At 37.3% G+C, this 16,006-nt stretch overlaps 1 protein-coding gene across 4 annotated transcripts in view; it reads right to left on the bottom strand.

The window, feature by feature from the left end:
- The window catches only part of MED14 (mediator complex subunit 14), an 82,965-nt gene that overhangs the window by 21,039 nt on the left and 45,920 nt on the right, over positions 1-16,006 (bottom strand). For 3 of the 4 annotated variants that reach the window (XM_069832422.1, XM_069832418.1, XM_069832419.1), the window contains exons 20-24: positions 14,337-14,591; positions 11,351-11,606; positions 8,147-8,317; positions 5,564-5,772; positions 2,607-2,765 (exon numbers count right to left, since the gene is read on the bottom strand). In XM_069832422.1, coding sequence (XP_069688523.1) covers positions 2,607-2,765; positions 5,564-5,772; positions 8,147-8,317; positions 11,351-11,606; positions 14,337-14,591 — 1,050 coding nt within the window. The remainder of the gene's footprint in view (positions 1-2,606; positions 2,766-5,563; positions 5,773-8,146; positions 8,318-11,350; positions 11,607-14,336; positions 14,592-16,006) is intronic. The other variant, XM_069832420.1, reaches the window with a different exon arrangement.

The raw sequence follows: 16,006 nt of genomic DNA, 5'->3' as shown, positions 1-16,006 counted from the left end.
CTTACAGGAACTGTTCAAAATAGTGTTGGCAACTGAGTGAATGTTTCGAAACAGTGTGTCGACACACTGAGATGTTCTGTGATTCGAAACATTCAGACTTGAATGTTTCGATACAGTAACTGTTTCAGTTTCACCAAGGTTTGACCCTGTGTATCGACTGTACTCTGCTGTATCGAGCATCAAGTGTATTTAAGAGAAGAGAACCAATGGAACAGTTAATGTTTCGAAACAATGGTTAAAAGCGAAGGCGCTTCAGAGTTGCATTCTGTCTCATCCGTCCTGTCTCAAACTGCTTCGCGAACAGAAATTTGTCGACATATTTACAAATCAAGCTGAGTAGCTATATTCGAAGAAATGATGATGATGATGATGATGATGATAATAATAATCATCATCGTCATCATCATCATTGGCGCTACAGCCCTTGGTGGGCCTGGGCCTCCCTTAGTAATTGTCGCCATCCGTCTCTATGACAATAATAATAATAATAATAATAATAATAATAATAATAATAATAATAATAATATTTGTTGTATGTATTGAAGTAACTTTAATAATCTGAATATTACTTATTGCATGAGTTTTCTAGGTTTTTCGTTTCATAATATATCAACAATGTTATTTAATTTTATATTATTTTTTCAATGACTCCGTGAAAGTCGATGTTGAATATAACAGAAATAACCAACATGTGACTGTAGGATATGCAATTTTAAAATTATACATGCATGTTTCATAGTATTTATTTTTATTGTTTGTTTTAACAATTTAACGTCCATTTCTCCAATACTAATGTAGCCTATATTTTTCTCCTGATTGTGAAGTCTTAATGTGCAAACTTTGGTAAATATCAGTGTGGATTTGTATACTTATGACTTAGGAGCAAATACATACAGTACATACATTAATTATAAACTTATTTACCGGTTATTAATCATCATATTTATTCTGTATTAGTAGATTAAACTCATGACTACATTTGGAATCTGATATCTACTTCAAAATGACGTGATAGTAGTAGGTATATTTTTTTTAAGTAGGCGTGATTACTAATAAAGGTTCCTATTTAAGCTCGAAACATCAAGTACTGTACTTCAAGGTTGTCATGTGTCGTATCTTGTGTACAGAGTTTCGAAACAGCGCATCTGACAGCAAACGAAGCTGCAACACTGAACACAGTGCCAGTCGACACTTTGTCTCCCAGTAGATGTGTCGTGATTCAACAGTGTTTCGAAACATTTCACTGAGTTGTTCCGAATGTTTCGAAACAGCTGGATGTGTCGCTTTTCCCATGTCTAGTTCAAAATGTCTTTCTGCCTGAATACAGATCGTAGCTTGTCGTGTCATTGACAGCCATTCTCCCAAATGCTTGGCATGTAATATACTGTACACAGCACAGAAATCTCTCCAACTTAAGTACCTACAAAACGGGAATCCATTTGCGGGTGTTAAGATATCACATCTATCATTCTCCCTACACATAGTATTACACTTACAAAAACATTCAACACGTGTCGCGCATTTAATTCCAGCAAACTAAAGTTCTGAAGTGCACAATGATCTTCCTTGTCACCACTAATAACGTGACAACAAGGATAAAATTTTTCTCTTCTCACATAATATGAGGAATCCATACCTGAAGTTTTGCCCACCATTTTCGATACACTCTGTATACACAAAGGATAGTGTTGGCATGGATAAATATATAATAGGATGCGAAACTGCGCTCAGCACCATCTGGCGGCGGGGGGGGGGGGGTGAAATAAGGTGATCAGCGCCCAATGTCGTAGGTGGTGAACATTAGAACTACATGTTGGGTACATTACCCAGAGTTCTCTATTTATCCGTTCGAGATATTGCTCGAGGAGTCGAGATGGCAGACAGAAACTTGCTAATAAGTAATCATACAGTGATACTACGTGTGTATAAGCAATGTATGTTAAACAGTGATGTGTACGGACGTTGTAAAAATAGTGTTGAATGTATTGTAAAGTAATAGTAACATAATAAATTGAACTATCTAAGTAGTTCTTGCAGACTTTTCCATTGCGCTGTACAATAAATACCCAAAGAATACAATCCCAATTATCTAACCTTTTGCTTTATTTTTTTTGTCTCTGTCTGGTTATATTTTAATTGGGTAGTGTCAAACAGATCGTCTCTTTTATCTTCCTGGTGGCTCCGGTAAGAATTTTCAGTAGAAGATGCTGTGAGGAATAAAAATGTAAATGTTTTATTTTAAATTGGGTTAGTTTTGAATATCGATGAGGGTGAGAGGGAATACTTTCTGCACAGTTTAACATTTTCGTCTGGTGCACTGCTAAATGCATGGAGTAATTACTCTTTTTGCTACTTGGTGCACTGCTAGATGTAATAACGCCTCTCCCCCCAACAGGTGGCAGCAAGATCAATTTCTACAACAGCGCCTCTAGTACGTGTTACAGGAAACTCAGTAAGTTTCGCATCCTATTATATATTCATCCATGGTGTTGATTTGAAAGTAGTATCAATGTCCTACATTATTGCTTCACCCACAGTCCTCACTTGCAGATGAATATAATTTATTCTGTTAACATCAGGATTAAAAGTACGGTAGGCCTACTTACCTGCATTTCCTCAGGTGTCCACTGTTCTTTGTGATCTGGCAGGGGAGACACCTTGATGTGCAGAGACTGCAAATGTTGGGGGTTCAGTCCCACGCGACACTGAAGAGACTCTACCTTGAAGTTCACCACACCCGGCTCTGTAGTTGGGATGCCAGTCAACTGCAACAGTTTCAGGTGACCATATCATTATCAAGCAAAACATTTCCAGTGTTGTGGGTTGTCTCTAAATATCTTTATGCTCGACCATGCCGAAATGTAGTAATTATACACCTGGTAGCAGCCCTTTAATGGACCTCATTAAAGTACACCTATTCATTACAGTTCAGGTGTTCCGCCAATCAGAAAGCACCATATGAAAGCGCAAGTATCGATTTCACCAATTGCACAATAAATAACCTACATTTGGAATAAAGTCAGTTCTGTTACTATAATAATCAGCGTTAATTGTAAATAATATTCAAATAAATTCAATTTATCATCTCGTTTTTCAATGTATAATTCAATTTCAAGGTTATACCAAGATTAATGTTTCTTTTACTCTCTAGATTGTATCAAGATCGTCGACATCTGTTTCTCGGAAAAAATCAATACTTTCGCGTCTGCGCACATCTCACAATTTAGATGGTCAGTTCCGCTCCTCACTTAGATAACAATAACATGAATACTTATGAATAATTTCAAGTTAGAAATATGGTCTAGCATAAAAAGTCGTATGAAACTTGCCTATAGTGGTAATGAAGATGCTCGTATGAAAATTATGAAACTCGCTTGCACTCGTTTCATAAACATACTCGCGTCTTAATTACTACCATTATAGGCTCGTTGCATAATGTACTATTTCACATCTCATATTTTTCCATTATTCCCCCAGATTTTTTTTTTCGAATGTTTTCTTACTGTCATGTTATTTTTTTATGTTCTCTCATTTTAAAGGCAATTTTTTTCAGATCTCTTACCATTTTCAAACCACTGTATTCTTCGTTCCATGACAAGACAGGCTTTCCTTATTACGAATGTCTTCTTGCTATCGATGTTTTATATTCACTTACAATAAGAAATCAAACTGCTGTGTCTCTGATAACGCATTCAAGAGATATTTGTGTGTAAAAGAAGTAAATTAAAATCAGTTGCAGAAGACACAGCTCTGCAGTAGCTATCTGTTGACTACACCCCAACTCTGGCTACTAGCAACAGGCATCTATAATGAACACCGATTAAAATACCTCTCATTTCTCGTGAAGAAGAAAAACTGAATAGATTACAGTGGACTATAGTGGATTTTATGTTGTCAGCAAATAGCTGGATACATTAAGAAGTCCACACCTGTGGAGTAACGGTCAGCGCATCTGGCCGCGAAACCAGGTGGCCCGGGTTCGAATCCCGGTCGGGGCAAGTTACCTGGTTGAGGTTTTTTCCAGGGTTTTCCCTCAACCCAATACGAGCAAATGCTGGGTAACTTTCGGTGCTGGACCCCGGACTCATTTCACCGGCATTATCACCTTCACTTCATTCAGACGCTAAATAACCTAGATGTTGATACAGCGTCGTAAAATAACCCAATAAAAAAATATATACATTAAGAAGATTGATTGATTGATTGATTGACTGAGCATGTCCTTCACGTGTTAGATCCTAACGGATCCGTTAAGGTCTCATGCCAGTGTTTTTGTGGTCTTCCCAAATTTCTCCTTCCTCTTGGTACATAGGTAAGAATTTGTTTAGGCCATCTAGTGTGATCATCCTTTCGACATGTTTCTTCCACTGAAGTCTATATTGTTGAACAAAATGAACTATAGGATCTATTTTTGGTTCTTTCAGTATGTCTTCATTTTTATGGTGTTCAAGCACTGAACATCCTGCTGTTCATCTTTACGAACCTCATTTCAGCTGCTGTTAGTCTTTTCTCATCATCTTTTCTGATTGTCCATGCCTTATTGCTGTAAGTCAGAACTAGTTGTGCTAGTGTTTTATAGACTTTTAGCCTCATATGTTTTTTTAACTTGGGAGGGTTTGAACATGGTATTAAGTCCTCCAGTGATTTTTATAAATTCATATATTTTGCTTCCCATATCTTCATCAGTAATATAATATACTGTAAATTATAGCCTAAGTAGTTAAATGAATTGACACATTCAATTAGTTTATTATTTATCACGAGTTTAATTGGAATTGGATCTTGTCCTAAAAATGCCATAATTTTTGTTTTCTCTGTTGAGATTTCCATATTGAAATCTGAAGCAATTATTTATTTGTAGATTATAAATGGCTTCTTGTAGATCATCTTCTGTTTTAGCAATAAGAACCTGATCATCAGCATACAGCAATGTATCGAGAAACGTGTTTTGGTTAATTTGAATTCCGACATGATGACTTTGCCTCCAAATGTGCAAAATATGGTTCATATATATTATGACAAATAGAAGAGGGGAAAGACCGCACACTTGTCTAACACCTTGACTTACTGAAGTCCAGCTAGTAGTCCCGCATTCAGTTCTCATGGCAATTTCATTTTGTTGATATAAATTATAAATGGAAAAAATGATTTGATTTGGTACATTATCATGGCATAATATCTCTAAAAGTTTATTTGTGTTAACTTCATTGAATGCTTTTATGAAATCAATAAATGCTAAATGTGTTTCGATATTAAACTCAATATGCTTTTCTATTAAAATCTTCATAGTAAAATAGCTATCACAACATGATCTTTCTTTTCGGAATCAATTATGTTCTTCAGTTGAGATAAATGGTAATAGTGAAAAATATTTCGAACTACTCATAGATATACGTAGATGAATGGCGACATATGTAATATCACAATTTGGTATTTCCATTGTTGAGCAGCAAAAAATATTACAGCTTGTAAGGCAAGGATGACTATGATGATGATGATGATGATGATTCATGTTTTAGGCAGAAAATTAAGAAAATGTTAGAGAACGAATCAATGTACTTACACAATCCTCATTCTGAATAAATCTCTGTAGTTGACGTCGCATGTACACGCAGCCTAGGAACCTCTCTAATGGAGACAGCTCTGGACCTGGAAGATGCTGAGGGTGGGGCGAAGGTGAGCAGAGTAAATCAAGAGCCTCGTAAGTCAGTAAAGTGGGGACTGCTCCCGCCCATGACCGCTGGGGAAGCACTCTTGAGAGATGACTCACACCTGGATCAATACAGGAAAATTACGGTTTTCAGATGTAATAATATTTATAATAATAGAGATCATTTAACAAGCGCATGATACAGACACTTCAAAAAAGGTTAAAGTATGGATTCCTGGCTATAATTACAAATGATAATTATCACATGCCTCTATACTGCGAAATGCAAGAAATAACTGAATTAACTTCTGCAAAAAGGACACATGTTACATTTTTGTAAAAATTAGTTTTTTTTTGTGGAAACTGGAACTCCTTAGACAGGCTCATCGATTACTGCAAAAAGGATATTTGTTTCACATTCGTTTCATTAGCAATTGATAGGCAAAGCTGTGAATAAATATATATTAGTATCACCAAAAACCTGTGAAAATTACACAGTCATCCTTACTCTCTAAAATTAATACTACACACTTTAAAAAAAAAAGGGAAGGTCCCTATGTACAGAGACAGTCAAAAAAATGTATACACTCTTTGTCAGACTTTATCGGGATATTGATATTGTCCATTGATTTGAATTATGAGTATGTTGTAATATGAGGAGCATCGTTTCAAAACGTATTATGTGCAACTTACAATTTTTTTACATGAACGACGAAAAACTGGATTACTTGTAAACCGGAGAAGTTTTCAAAATACTACACAAAACCATTTTTAAGTACTGGTTTCACAGTTTACGAATATGACGACTTGGAACCATCAGACTTCACGGCATGAAAGATAAATAAATAGAAAGTAAGAAATTTAATTTCGTCCACTGGGGGACTTAATACGTTTTGAAACGATGCTCCTCATATGGTCTTTCACTCAACAGATGTCGGTACTTTCATCACGACAGTGAGAAAGCAAAATGGCTGGAGCACGCTTGAAGTTCGAGCAGCGAAAATGCATTCTGAAGTTTATTTTATTGGGTTATTTTGCGACGCTATATCAACATCTATGTTATTTAGCGTCTGAATGAAATGAAGGTGATAATGCCGGTGAAATGAGTCCAGGGTCCAGCACCGAAAGTTACCCAGCATTTGCTCGTATTGGCTTGAGGGAAAACCCCGGAAAAACCTCAACCAGTAACTTGCCCCGACCGGGATTCGAACCCGGGCCACTTGGTTTTGCGGCCAGATGCACTGACCGTTACTCCACAGGTGTGGGCCATTCTGAAGTGGTTTATGAGGTTTGATAATGTCGTTGAAGTGCAACATCAGTGGAGGCGGGAGTATGAAACAGAACTCCCAACCCACTTAACAATTAAATGCATTATTGACAAGTTTGAGGTGCATGGAACGATTTGTGATATTCACAAAGAAATATCGGGAAGACCGCATATAGCTACAAATCCTGCTTCATCAGCTCTTGTGTTGGAAAAGTTTGTTACTTCTCCACAGAAGTCTGCTACGCAATGTGCACGTGAAGTGGGAATTAGCAGTACAAGTGTACAATGAATTCTGAAAGCTGGTAAGTGGAAAGTTTACATCCCAAGATTACTGCACACGATTAATGATGACGATCCTGATCGTCGAATGCAATTTTGCAAATGATATCAGCGAATGGTAACTAAAGACGAACAATTTGTGACGAAGGTAGTGTGGTCTGATGAGGCCCAGTTTAAACTTAATGGAACAGTGAATCGGCATAATTGGGCACCAGAAAATTCACATGTTCATGTGGGTAAGGCAGTGAATCTACCAGGGGTTCATGTGTGGTGTGGACTATCATCTAGGGGCTTAATTGGACCATTTTACTTAGATGGTACCATCACTGGAGAAGTGTATCTCGAAATGTTACGCACATCAATTTTACCAGGTGTACTTGTGCTTTATGGAGCTTATGATGAGGTCTTCTACCAAGAGAATGGGGTGCCACCACACTACCACCTAGCCATACGAGCTTTCCTGGATCACAATCTGCAGGGACATTGGATTGGATGAAGAGGGCCCATTGAGTTCCCCCTACGGTTGCCAGATCTAATCCCTATGGATTTTTACTTGTGGGGAACTGTGAAAGATCAAGTCTATGGACGTAAGCCACGCTGGAGGACCTTTGCCAGGAGATTACAGCGGCATGTGCAGCAATCCCCATTGAAACATTGACCGACATAGCTGCGGCAACCACTCGCCGTTGCATTATGTGTTTGGCCGCCAGACATTTTAAACATCTAAAGTAACCATATGCTTAACTGAAGACAGTGCTACATGTGTGATCAGTATTTAAATGTAAAACAAACACATAATAAATAGTTTTCGTTCCTTAAAGAGTGTATACATTTTTTTGGTGGACTATTTCTCCAAGCAAAAGAGGTAGTAACCTACTTCTCAAGCACAGAACTTTGTTTTCATGCTCTAGGAATGAAAGGAGCAAGTCACACTGTCACTGCTAACTCACCTGGTTTATGATCGGCCTGCGGGCTGTGTAGGGCCGTGTGTCCCGTACCCCCAGGTGACTGCCCTGGACGGGCTGGCGAAGGGCGGGGCATGCTAGGAGAACCAGGCCAATTGGACGTGGCGGGGGAGGCCATGCTCTGGGACGAAGGAAATGGGCTGCCATCTGTATGCCCTAGTCAGGCACAAATCACATTAGTCAATGAACAGATGCCAAACTTGTAAGTCACTTAGCAATTTTATTCAGTGAATTCAACCTTACTCTCCCAAAATTCATGTTAGGAATTACAAAAACACTTGAAATGTTGAAAAATGTATTAAACCACCACCATTTACACAAATTCATTGTCAAGTATCAGTGGAGTATGCAACATATTGAACACCCAGGGAAAAAGTAGAAGGGACATTCCGTGAATACATCTTTCTTTTATTGTTTTGTATTTTGTTATTTTTGATCATTAAGGATATAGATTTCTATTGTTCAATACTTTTTATTGTATTTGATTTCTAGTGATTAAGGATATGACTAAGGTTTTCTTTCATATAATCGTTTATTCACTTCAAATTGATTATCAAACACTCAACAGATGAGAGCACAAGTTATGTTTTGGTATGTGCTGCATCTAGCTGAGACTTACTGAACTCCGTATTATGCTAAGAATGTTAGATTTTCGTATCAGTAATTGTACCTCGAACAGACATGTTCACATCAAAAATTCATATTAGAAGTTTTGATAACATGCATCCATTTTATTTATTACACATATTATTAATAATGGACAGAATTATATTAGTACTAAAGTCATTAATTTAAAATATGTATTTAATAAATGCAATTAGGAGTTAATTTTTTTCTTAACATGTCAATTTTCCTTGCAACTTTCCTTTCACTCAAGTTCAGTTATTATTTATTGTATAAACATGTGATTATGAACAGTCTACCTAAGTGTTATTGTGGAAATACAGGCTAGTTATTTTCCCCACCAAGTCTTCTGTTTTAGACACAGATTTCTCTGCAGATCGACATCTTGACTGAGATAGCAAATGTGTCTGCATGACGTATCTTGAGAATGCACTCCACATTCATAGATACAAATTTTCGAATTTTTTTTTTTTTTTTTTACTTTAGTTTACCTGCAGCTGATTTAATTTAATTTGTAATAGTTTGAAAATTTATTATCATCCAAAAATGTTAAGGTTAATGAACATACAAAAACCATGTTTTCTCAAAAGCTGCAGCATTTAAGGGATTACCATTATATATGATTTACATTTGCTTAGCATGTTATCGTACATGACAATGATTTGAAGAAAATTAACATTCCATTAACAAGTAGCTAAACACTGTTCAGTAAAACCCTGTTTTAATATTCCCGTTTTTAAGGAATAATCTGAGAGGTCTCAGCTAAATTACTATAAGAATAATGTAATTAAATCCTGCTTTTAAGGAAACTGGTTTAAGGAATATCCCCCTTCTAAGGAATACTTTTCAAGTAGATTCTGTGATAATGAAGCCCGAAATATCGATTCGACTTTCAATAATATAATTAACAGTACCAGCATATTTGATGGCACATCTGAATAAATAGTAATGCAGTGCCACTCAGCTCATTATTCTTTACAGTTCTTTATGCTCGACCATGCCGAAATGTAGTAATTATACACCTGGTAGCAGACCTTTAATGCATGTCATTAAAGTACACCTACTCATTAAAGGTCAGGTCTTTCACCCAATGACGACTCAGGTTACAACTGTTCAGCCAATGACAGGTCAGCTTTCTACCGTTATAAAATCGCAAGTATCGATTATTCTCGGATATGCAATCGAAAGAGAATTAGCAAAAAGTCACGGAGGCTGGAAATCCAATACTGTCGCAGAAGGTTATGTTCTGTTACTATAATAATTAGCGTTAATTGTAAATAATATTCAAATAAATTCAATTTGTAATCTCGTTTTTCAATGTCTAATTTAATTTCAATGTTATCTCTGTAGGTTCTTATGGCCTAGCAAGGTCAATGTGGACATCTGTTCCTCGGAAAAAATCAATACTTTCGCGTCTGCGCACATCTCACAACATACGGGACATTACTCAAAAATTAATAATATCAAGTTAGAAATATGGTCGAGCATAAAAAGTCGTATGAAACTCGCCTATAATGGTAATTAAGAAGCTCGTATGAAAATTATGAAACTTGCTTGCGCTCGTTTCATAAATATCCATACTCACTTCTTAATTACCTTCATTATAGGCTCGTTGCATAATGTACTATTATGTTCTTGCTTTAAGTTGCTTTAACAGTTGGTTGCTTTGATTGCTTTGTTCTCACGAGTTGTGTGAATCCTGTTTCCAAGTTTTTTTTTGTTTGTTTGTTTATGCTGTTTATGCGTCATTCTAATGGTGACTAAATGGAAGAAATTAACTATTGGAGGGAAAGTGAAAATAATAAGTGACGTCGAGCCTAATCCTCAAATAACACAATCACATATGACAAAAAGGCATGGTTTGCCAACTTCATTATGGGGAGAAATGAAAAAGAAATTTTCATTCCCGAGTTTCAGTGTGGTTCAGGTTCGACCAAATGGCAAAACATTCATGCCTCATTACTTGAAAGGTTAGGAAATATCATAATGAAATGTATTGTAAATAATTATATCTAGTATATAACACACATGTTAGCTGTAGTTATTTTAGCATTTTTTTCCCATTTTATGTAAACCCGCTTTTAAGGAAAACCCCTATTTAAGGGGGGAAAAGTAATCCCTCAGAGATTCGTTGAAAAGGGCTTCTACCACTGTCTAGTATATACAGTCACGAAACTCAATACGTAGTAAATATGCAAACATTAGATAGTTGCTCACCACTAGGATCGCTAATATCGCCTCATTACAGACAATGCGAAATAGTACCGGCACAGTCTATTGTTTCTAGCATCCTCAAAACTCAAGCTTCGTGACTGATTATAGTAGACTGTGGTTCTACTGTATTATTTACTTTGATCTATTTTATTTCACCTCACACAGCAATAAAAGCTAAAGTTAAACCAAGCACCCAGATCACTGAACTATTAATGGTCAGTGTAGAAAAAGCTTGTTAGTAGTTTTGAAGGTAAACAATATTTCATTCTGACCCTCAACCATAACAGACACGAACTAAATGCAATATGCAACTAGCAGTGATCATTCCATGCAGCCTCTTTGTGTCCTTACCCGTCTGTCCCATGAAAGAGCCAGCTGGAGAATGTCCGACGGGCACGGTGGGGCAGGGTCCTGGTGACGACGTTGGCATGAGTCCTGCTGGACTTGGCACATGTAGTGGGTTCGATGGAGAGTTTGCTAGGAGTCCTCCTGGTGAGGGATGTGGCAACATGTTCGGAGACGGATTTATATTGGGAGGCAAGGATGGAGGAGATGCTAAGTTGAAGGAAGTAGCAGGACTAGAACCGAAGCTCTGATGTTGGCTTGCCTAGAAGCAAAATGCATTTATCCATTACTAGGGTACAAAATATGTATGTACTGATTAATTTGGTATACAATTTTCACAATTTTCCTACCGAAAATCACACTCTTAAGATTTCTTTGGCATGAACACGTACGTATCAATCCTAGTATCTACTTTCAAAGCCATGCCAAATGAGTAGTTCAATAAATTCATATATTTTTTTATTTAAATGTTGATTGAACACACTGCTCTATGAAAGTGTGTGGATCATTTTAGTGTAAGATCTATGTCTTGTGATTTTTCATATGACATAGTATAACCTGAAAATTACATTTCTACAAGATAATACTTGCCTACTATAGTGAGGGTCACATAAGAACAGTTCCTGAACAGCAAATTGCCGTCTTGTCAGTGTTGCCAACTGTTACTAGATATCACCATATGAAGTAAAATCACGATCCTACGTACTGAATGACTTATTTACCTACCATACTTTACCATTATGTTGGAAGGATATTCTAAGTAATTCAATAATTTGTAACATGTTTTCGTAAGCAAACTATACGAGAAAGAGATCAACAGGTTAGGTATTTTGTCTGACAAAGTGAAATTCATTGGTTTGACTAAACAATTGATTCACGAGACCTAACCTAAAAATGCATTTTGTTTGACCATTTTTTCTCGTTGCAAACTTTCAGAACGGCCCCGAGGTTCACTCAGCCTCCTATAAAATTGAGTACCGGGTCTTTCCCGGGGGTAAAAGGCGGTCAGAGCGTGGTGCCGACCACACCACCTCATTCTAGTGCCGAGGTCATGGAAAGCATGGGGCTCTACCTCCATGCCCCCCAAGTGCCTTTATGGCATGTTACGGGGATACCTTTACCTTTTTTTTACATGACATTATTACTACTAACACCGAAAATCGAATATAACCATGAAATGTATGCTTAAGAATACTTACTCCTAATAATTTTGCTATTCTAGTTACAATTATTCTGTCTCTGTGAGCGTAATTTTATTCCTTCTTTATTATCTTCTTTTTGGTTAAATCTAAAAGAATAGAACGCCAGTAGGGGAAGTTATTCCCACTCTCTCAGCACGCTTTCCTCTCTCTTGGTGGAGTTGCTGCCATGTTTTTTTCCTCTTTTTGACATTATTGTAATAAAAATCTAAACATGAAAGAAATTAATTAAAATGTGAAATGGTATCTCTATCGATTACCCACCTACTTTATCACACCCAAGTATGTTGACTATAGTTTTGAATTGTAACCAAAACGCAACACATAAAAAATAATATTATGTATTAATATTAATAATGATATTAATTATTAGTATATTCAAATTTCACTAGCTTCCAGTAACCGACTCAGAAATCTAGTACAATTTTAATTTCATGGAACTCCAGTCTGTCTCAGCTGCCAACATTAACAGTTACAAAATCACTACCATTTGTAGTATTTGTCAGTATCGAAATTCGAAACGAAGTTGGCAAAAGAAAATTGGGCAAATCGTAAAACAGTGAATGCTAAGCTCCGCCCACGACCCCTTTCCACTTTTCCCCTACAAGCTCCCAACACACTCTAGCGGGGAAGAGTGGAAATAGGGGTTTAAGGTGGGGATGACATCTAGCGGAGGAAAGTGGAACAAAAAGAATGAATGCGGCATCTACGAAGCAAAACAGGAACTTCGTCCTGCCACCCACTGTCCCTCTCTCTCCAGCCTCTCCTTCTCTGTTCCTTGCTTCATGTCTCTCTCTTTTTTTTTTCTTATGACTTCGCAGTGGGTAGGGTTCGATCCGGGTATGTTCCTAACGAAACGCTCGCACGCTTTAGACCTCTCAGCTACCGAGGCTAGTTGGTGGTAGAAGGGAAAATGAATCTATTTATGTTCAAGGGAAATACGATTGGTGCAAGGATTCATAGCGGGAGACAATGATGGAATGGCGCGAGGGACAATGACCAAATAGCGTGGGTAGAAAGTGGCGGGCTTGTGAATTTAGCTTGGTAGGGGTTGACTGCGGGGGTGGCATAAGTGTTAACGCGCGCTGGTGGAGCTTCATTGTGTCCGTGTCCAGCTTCGTGTACAGACGGAACCACGTGTCGTGATGAGCCGTACAGAAGACGTGTACTTCTTCCTCAAATTGTGCAGGGAGAATTTGAAGGCGGAAACTATAAGGTACTGTGAGGAGCATGGATTATAGCAGACAAGGCTCTGGTGACTATTGTGTTACTTCGAGGACAGTGCAAAGTTAACAGGTGAGTGTTGTTTTATGAAAAACCCACATTACATGTGGCTGTTCTCTAATGCGCCCTAATTTGGTTGTGATGTGTTGTTGTCTAATGCGTAATTTGGTTGTATTGTGTATTAGTACGTGTTAGTTCGAGGAAAAAACGTATTGTGTTGTAAAATATGAAATTTGTGCGAGGCGGTAGACAGTGATCCACCGAAGCAGGGCAGATAGTAGAGAGAGAGAGAGAGAGCAGGCGAGCGAGGTGCCGAGTGGCGAGGGTGGGGATAACTTCCTCTATTGGCGTTCCCTGTTTCACGATTTATCCAGAAAATTCAACCTGCAAACTAGAAAATCACCACAATCCACTAGCATAATAATGGGGGGAAAAATTGTTAGGTTTCACCCTTAGGGTATGAAGTAAGCTGACCTGGACTATACATAAAGAACTTCATATTTTATTTAAACTCCTCGATACTGTACACAGAATCAATGAAACTGTTCCAGTTTAAGCAACACACATACCTGTGACATAGTGGGGTGCGGACTTGCTGGTGTATGGGGATTGCTTCCTGATGGAGGAGTAAGAGGGGGATGGAATCGAAGTCCCCCTTCTCTTTGCTGTGCTGGTGATTGAGGTCCACGGTGATGTCCGCTAAGAAATGAGATTGTTCCTCCTCCATCAGAGTCCATCGTTATTGGTGAGGGTGGATTGTCGTCTTCTGACTGTGAACGACGTCTGAATACTGCTGTCTCGTCAACGTACTTCGACAGAAAAGCCTAAACATGTAACAGCATGTGCCATATTAATTACAGAGCAAAACATTGTCAATACACACTGTTCAGTCAAATTTTACTCATCAGTATTACAGCATGCAGGGTTCGAATTAACAGTTGGTATTCAACTCTCTTGAACACTGTCGACCATTTTTCATACAATTACAGATATTACAGTTATAGACTTGTGCATACATGATCCAGTGTTTTATACTCGTCATAATATCGACAACTACTCGTTAGTTGCCAATATTCATGATCATAAAATTAGAAATAGAGAACAAATCAATATTATAGATTACAAAAGACTTACTCAAACTTTTCTGTTATGAGGATGAAATTATATAATAAGCTTCCCAGTCAAAATTACAATTAATTTATCTATCAAAAGTTTTAAAATAATATTTTATAATTGGTTACCTAAAAATCTTTTTTTACTCTGTCTGTGAGTTTTTAAACACAAATTCGAATAAAATTGTTTTTTAATAAATAAATTAACTTATACTTGTATTTTTGAAAGATGGGACATGACAGTTAAACGGCCAAGCTTGGAACTACAAAGCCATGTTGCCAATATGGACTACCAAGCTGCCAGCTGATGGAAGGTAGCAATTGTCGTTAAGATGGCTGACGTTAAAACATTCATTAACAATTGACGTGAAGGTAAGAAAACAATACAAAAATCGACAGAGAATCAAAGACGAAACGTACCAATGCTGACAATGGATGCACAGTAAATGTCGCCAAGAGAGCTATTAAGTACCGATACTCACCACGTGCGAACTAGAAATTTGGCAACTCAACCGTTGTTACCATAGCAGCAGGCCTACCACGCTATGTGACATTCAGTTGTTTTTCCAATCGCAACGCTCCTGTCGTGTCACATCTTTCAAAAAAACAAGTATAGTTATATCTTACTAGTTTTCAGAGTAGCTATGTTCTTCAAATGTATGTGACAAGTTTTTAATCCTTTAAAGTGTCAAGTTTACATTGAGAAAATATCCCGATGATTCACAGCTTTCGCTAAACAATACTGTTCTACCTTACCTCTCTCATAATGAACCAGTAAAATATCTAGGTATACATTTAGATACTAAACTACTTTGGAAACATCATATTGAACAAGCATTATAAAAAGGCAAACAGTGTTCCGGTCAAGTACTATCCCTCATTAACAGAAGACCAACTGTACAGAAAGACATAAAAATTCTGTTGTCCAAGATATTAATCAGACCTATGATCACATATAGATGCCCAATTTGGGGTGGTGGAGGACATCTAAACAAATTGCAAATTTTTCATGACAAATTTTTATTATCAGCTGTTAATGCACCTTGGTACGTAAGAAACAATCAGTTACACACTGATCTTCAGGTTCAACCAATAAAATAACACTTTAAAAAACTTTTATGCTCGAC

This window comes from Periplaneta americana, chromosome 8 (genome assembly GCF_040183065.1).
Source record: "Periplaneta americana isolate PAMFEO1 chromosome 8, P.americana_PAMFEO1_priV1, whole genome shotgun sequence".
Taxonomy (NCBI): domain Eukaryota; kingdom Metazoa; phylum Arthropoda; class Insecta; order Blattodea; family Blattidae; genus Periplaneta; species Periplaneta americana.
The sequence above is the reverse complement of the archived record's forward strand: the minus strand, read 5'-3'. Positions and strand labels throughout refer to the sequence as shown.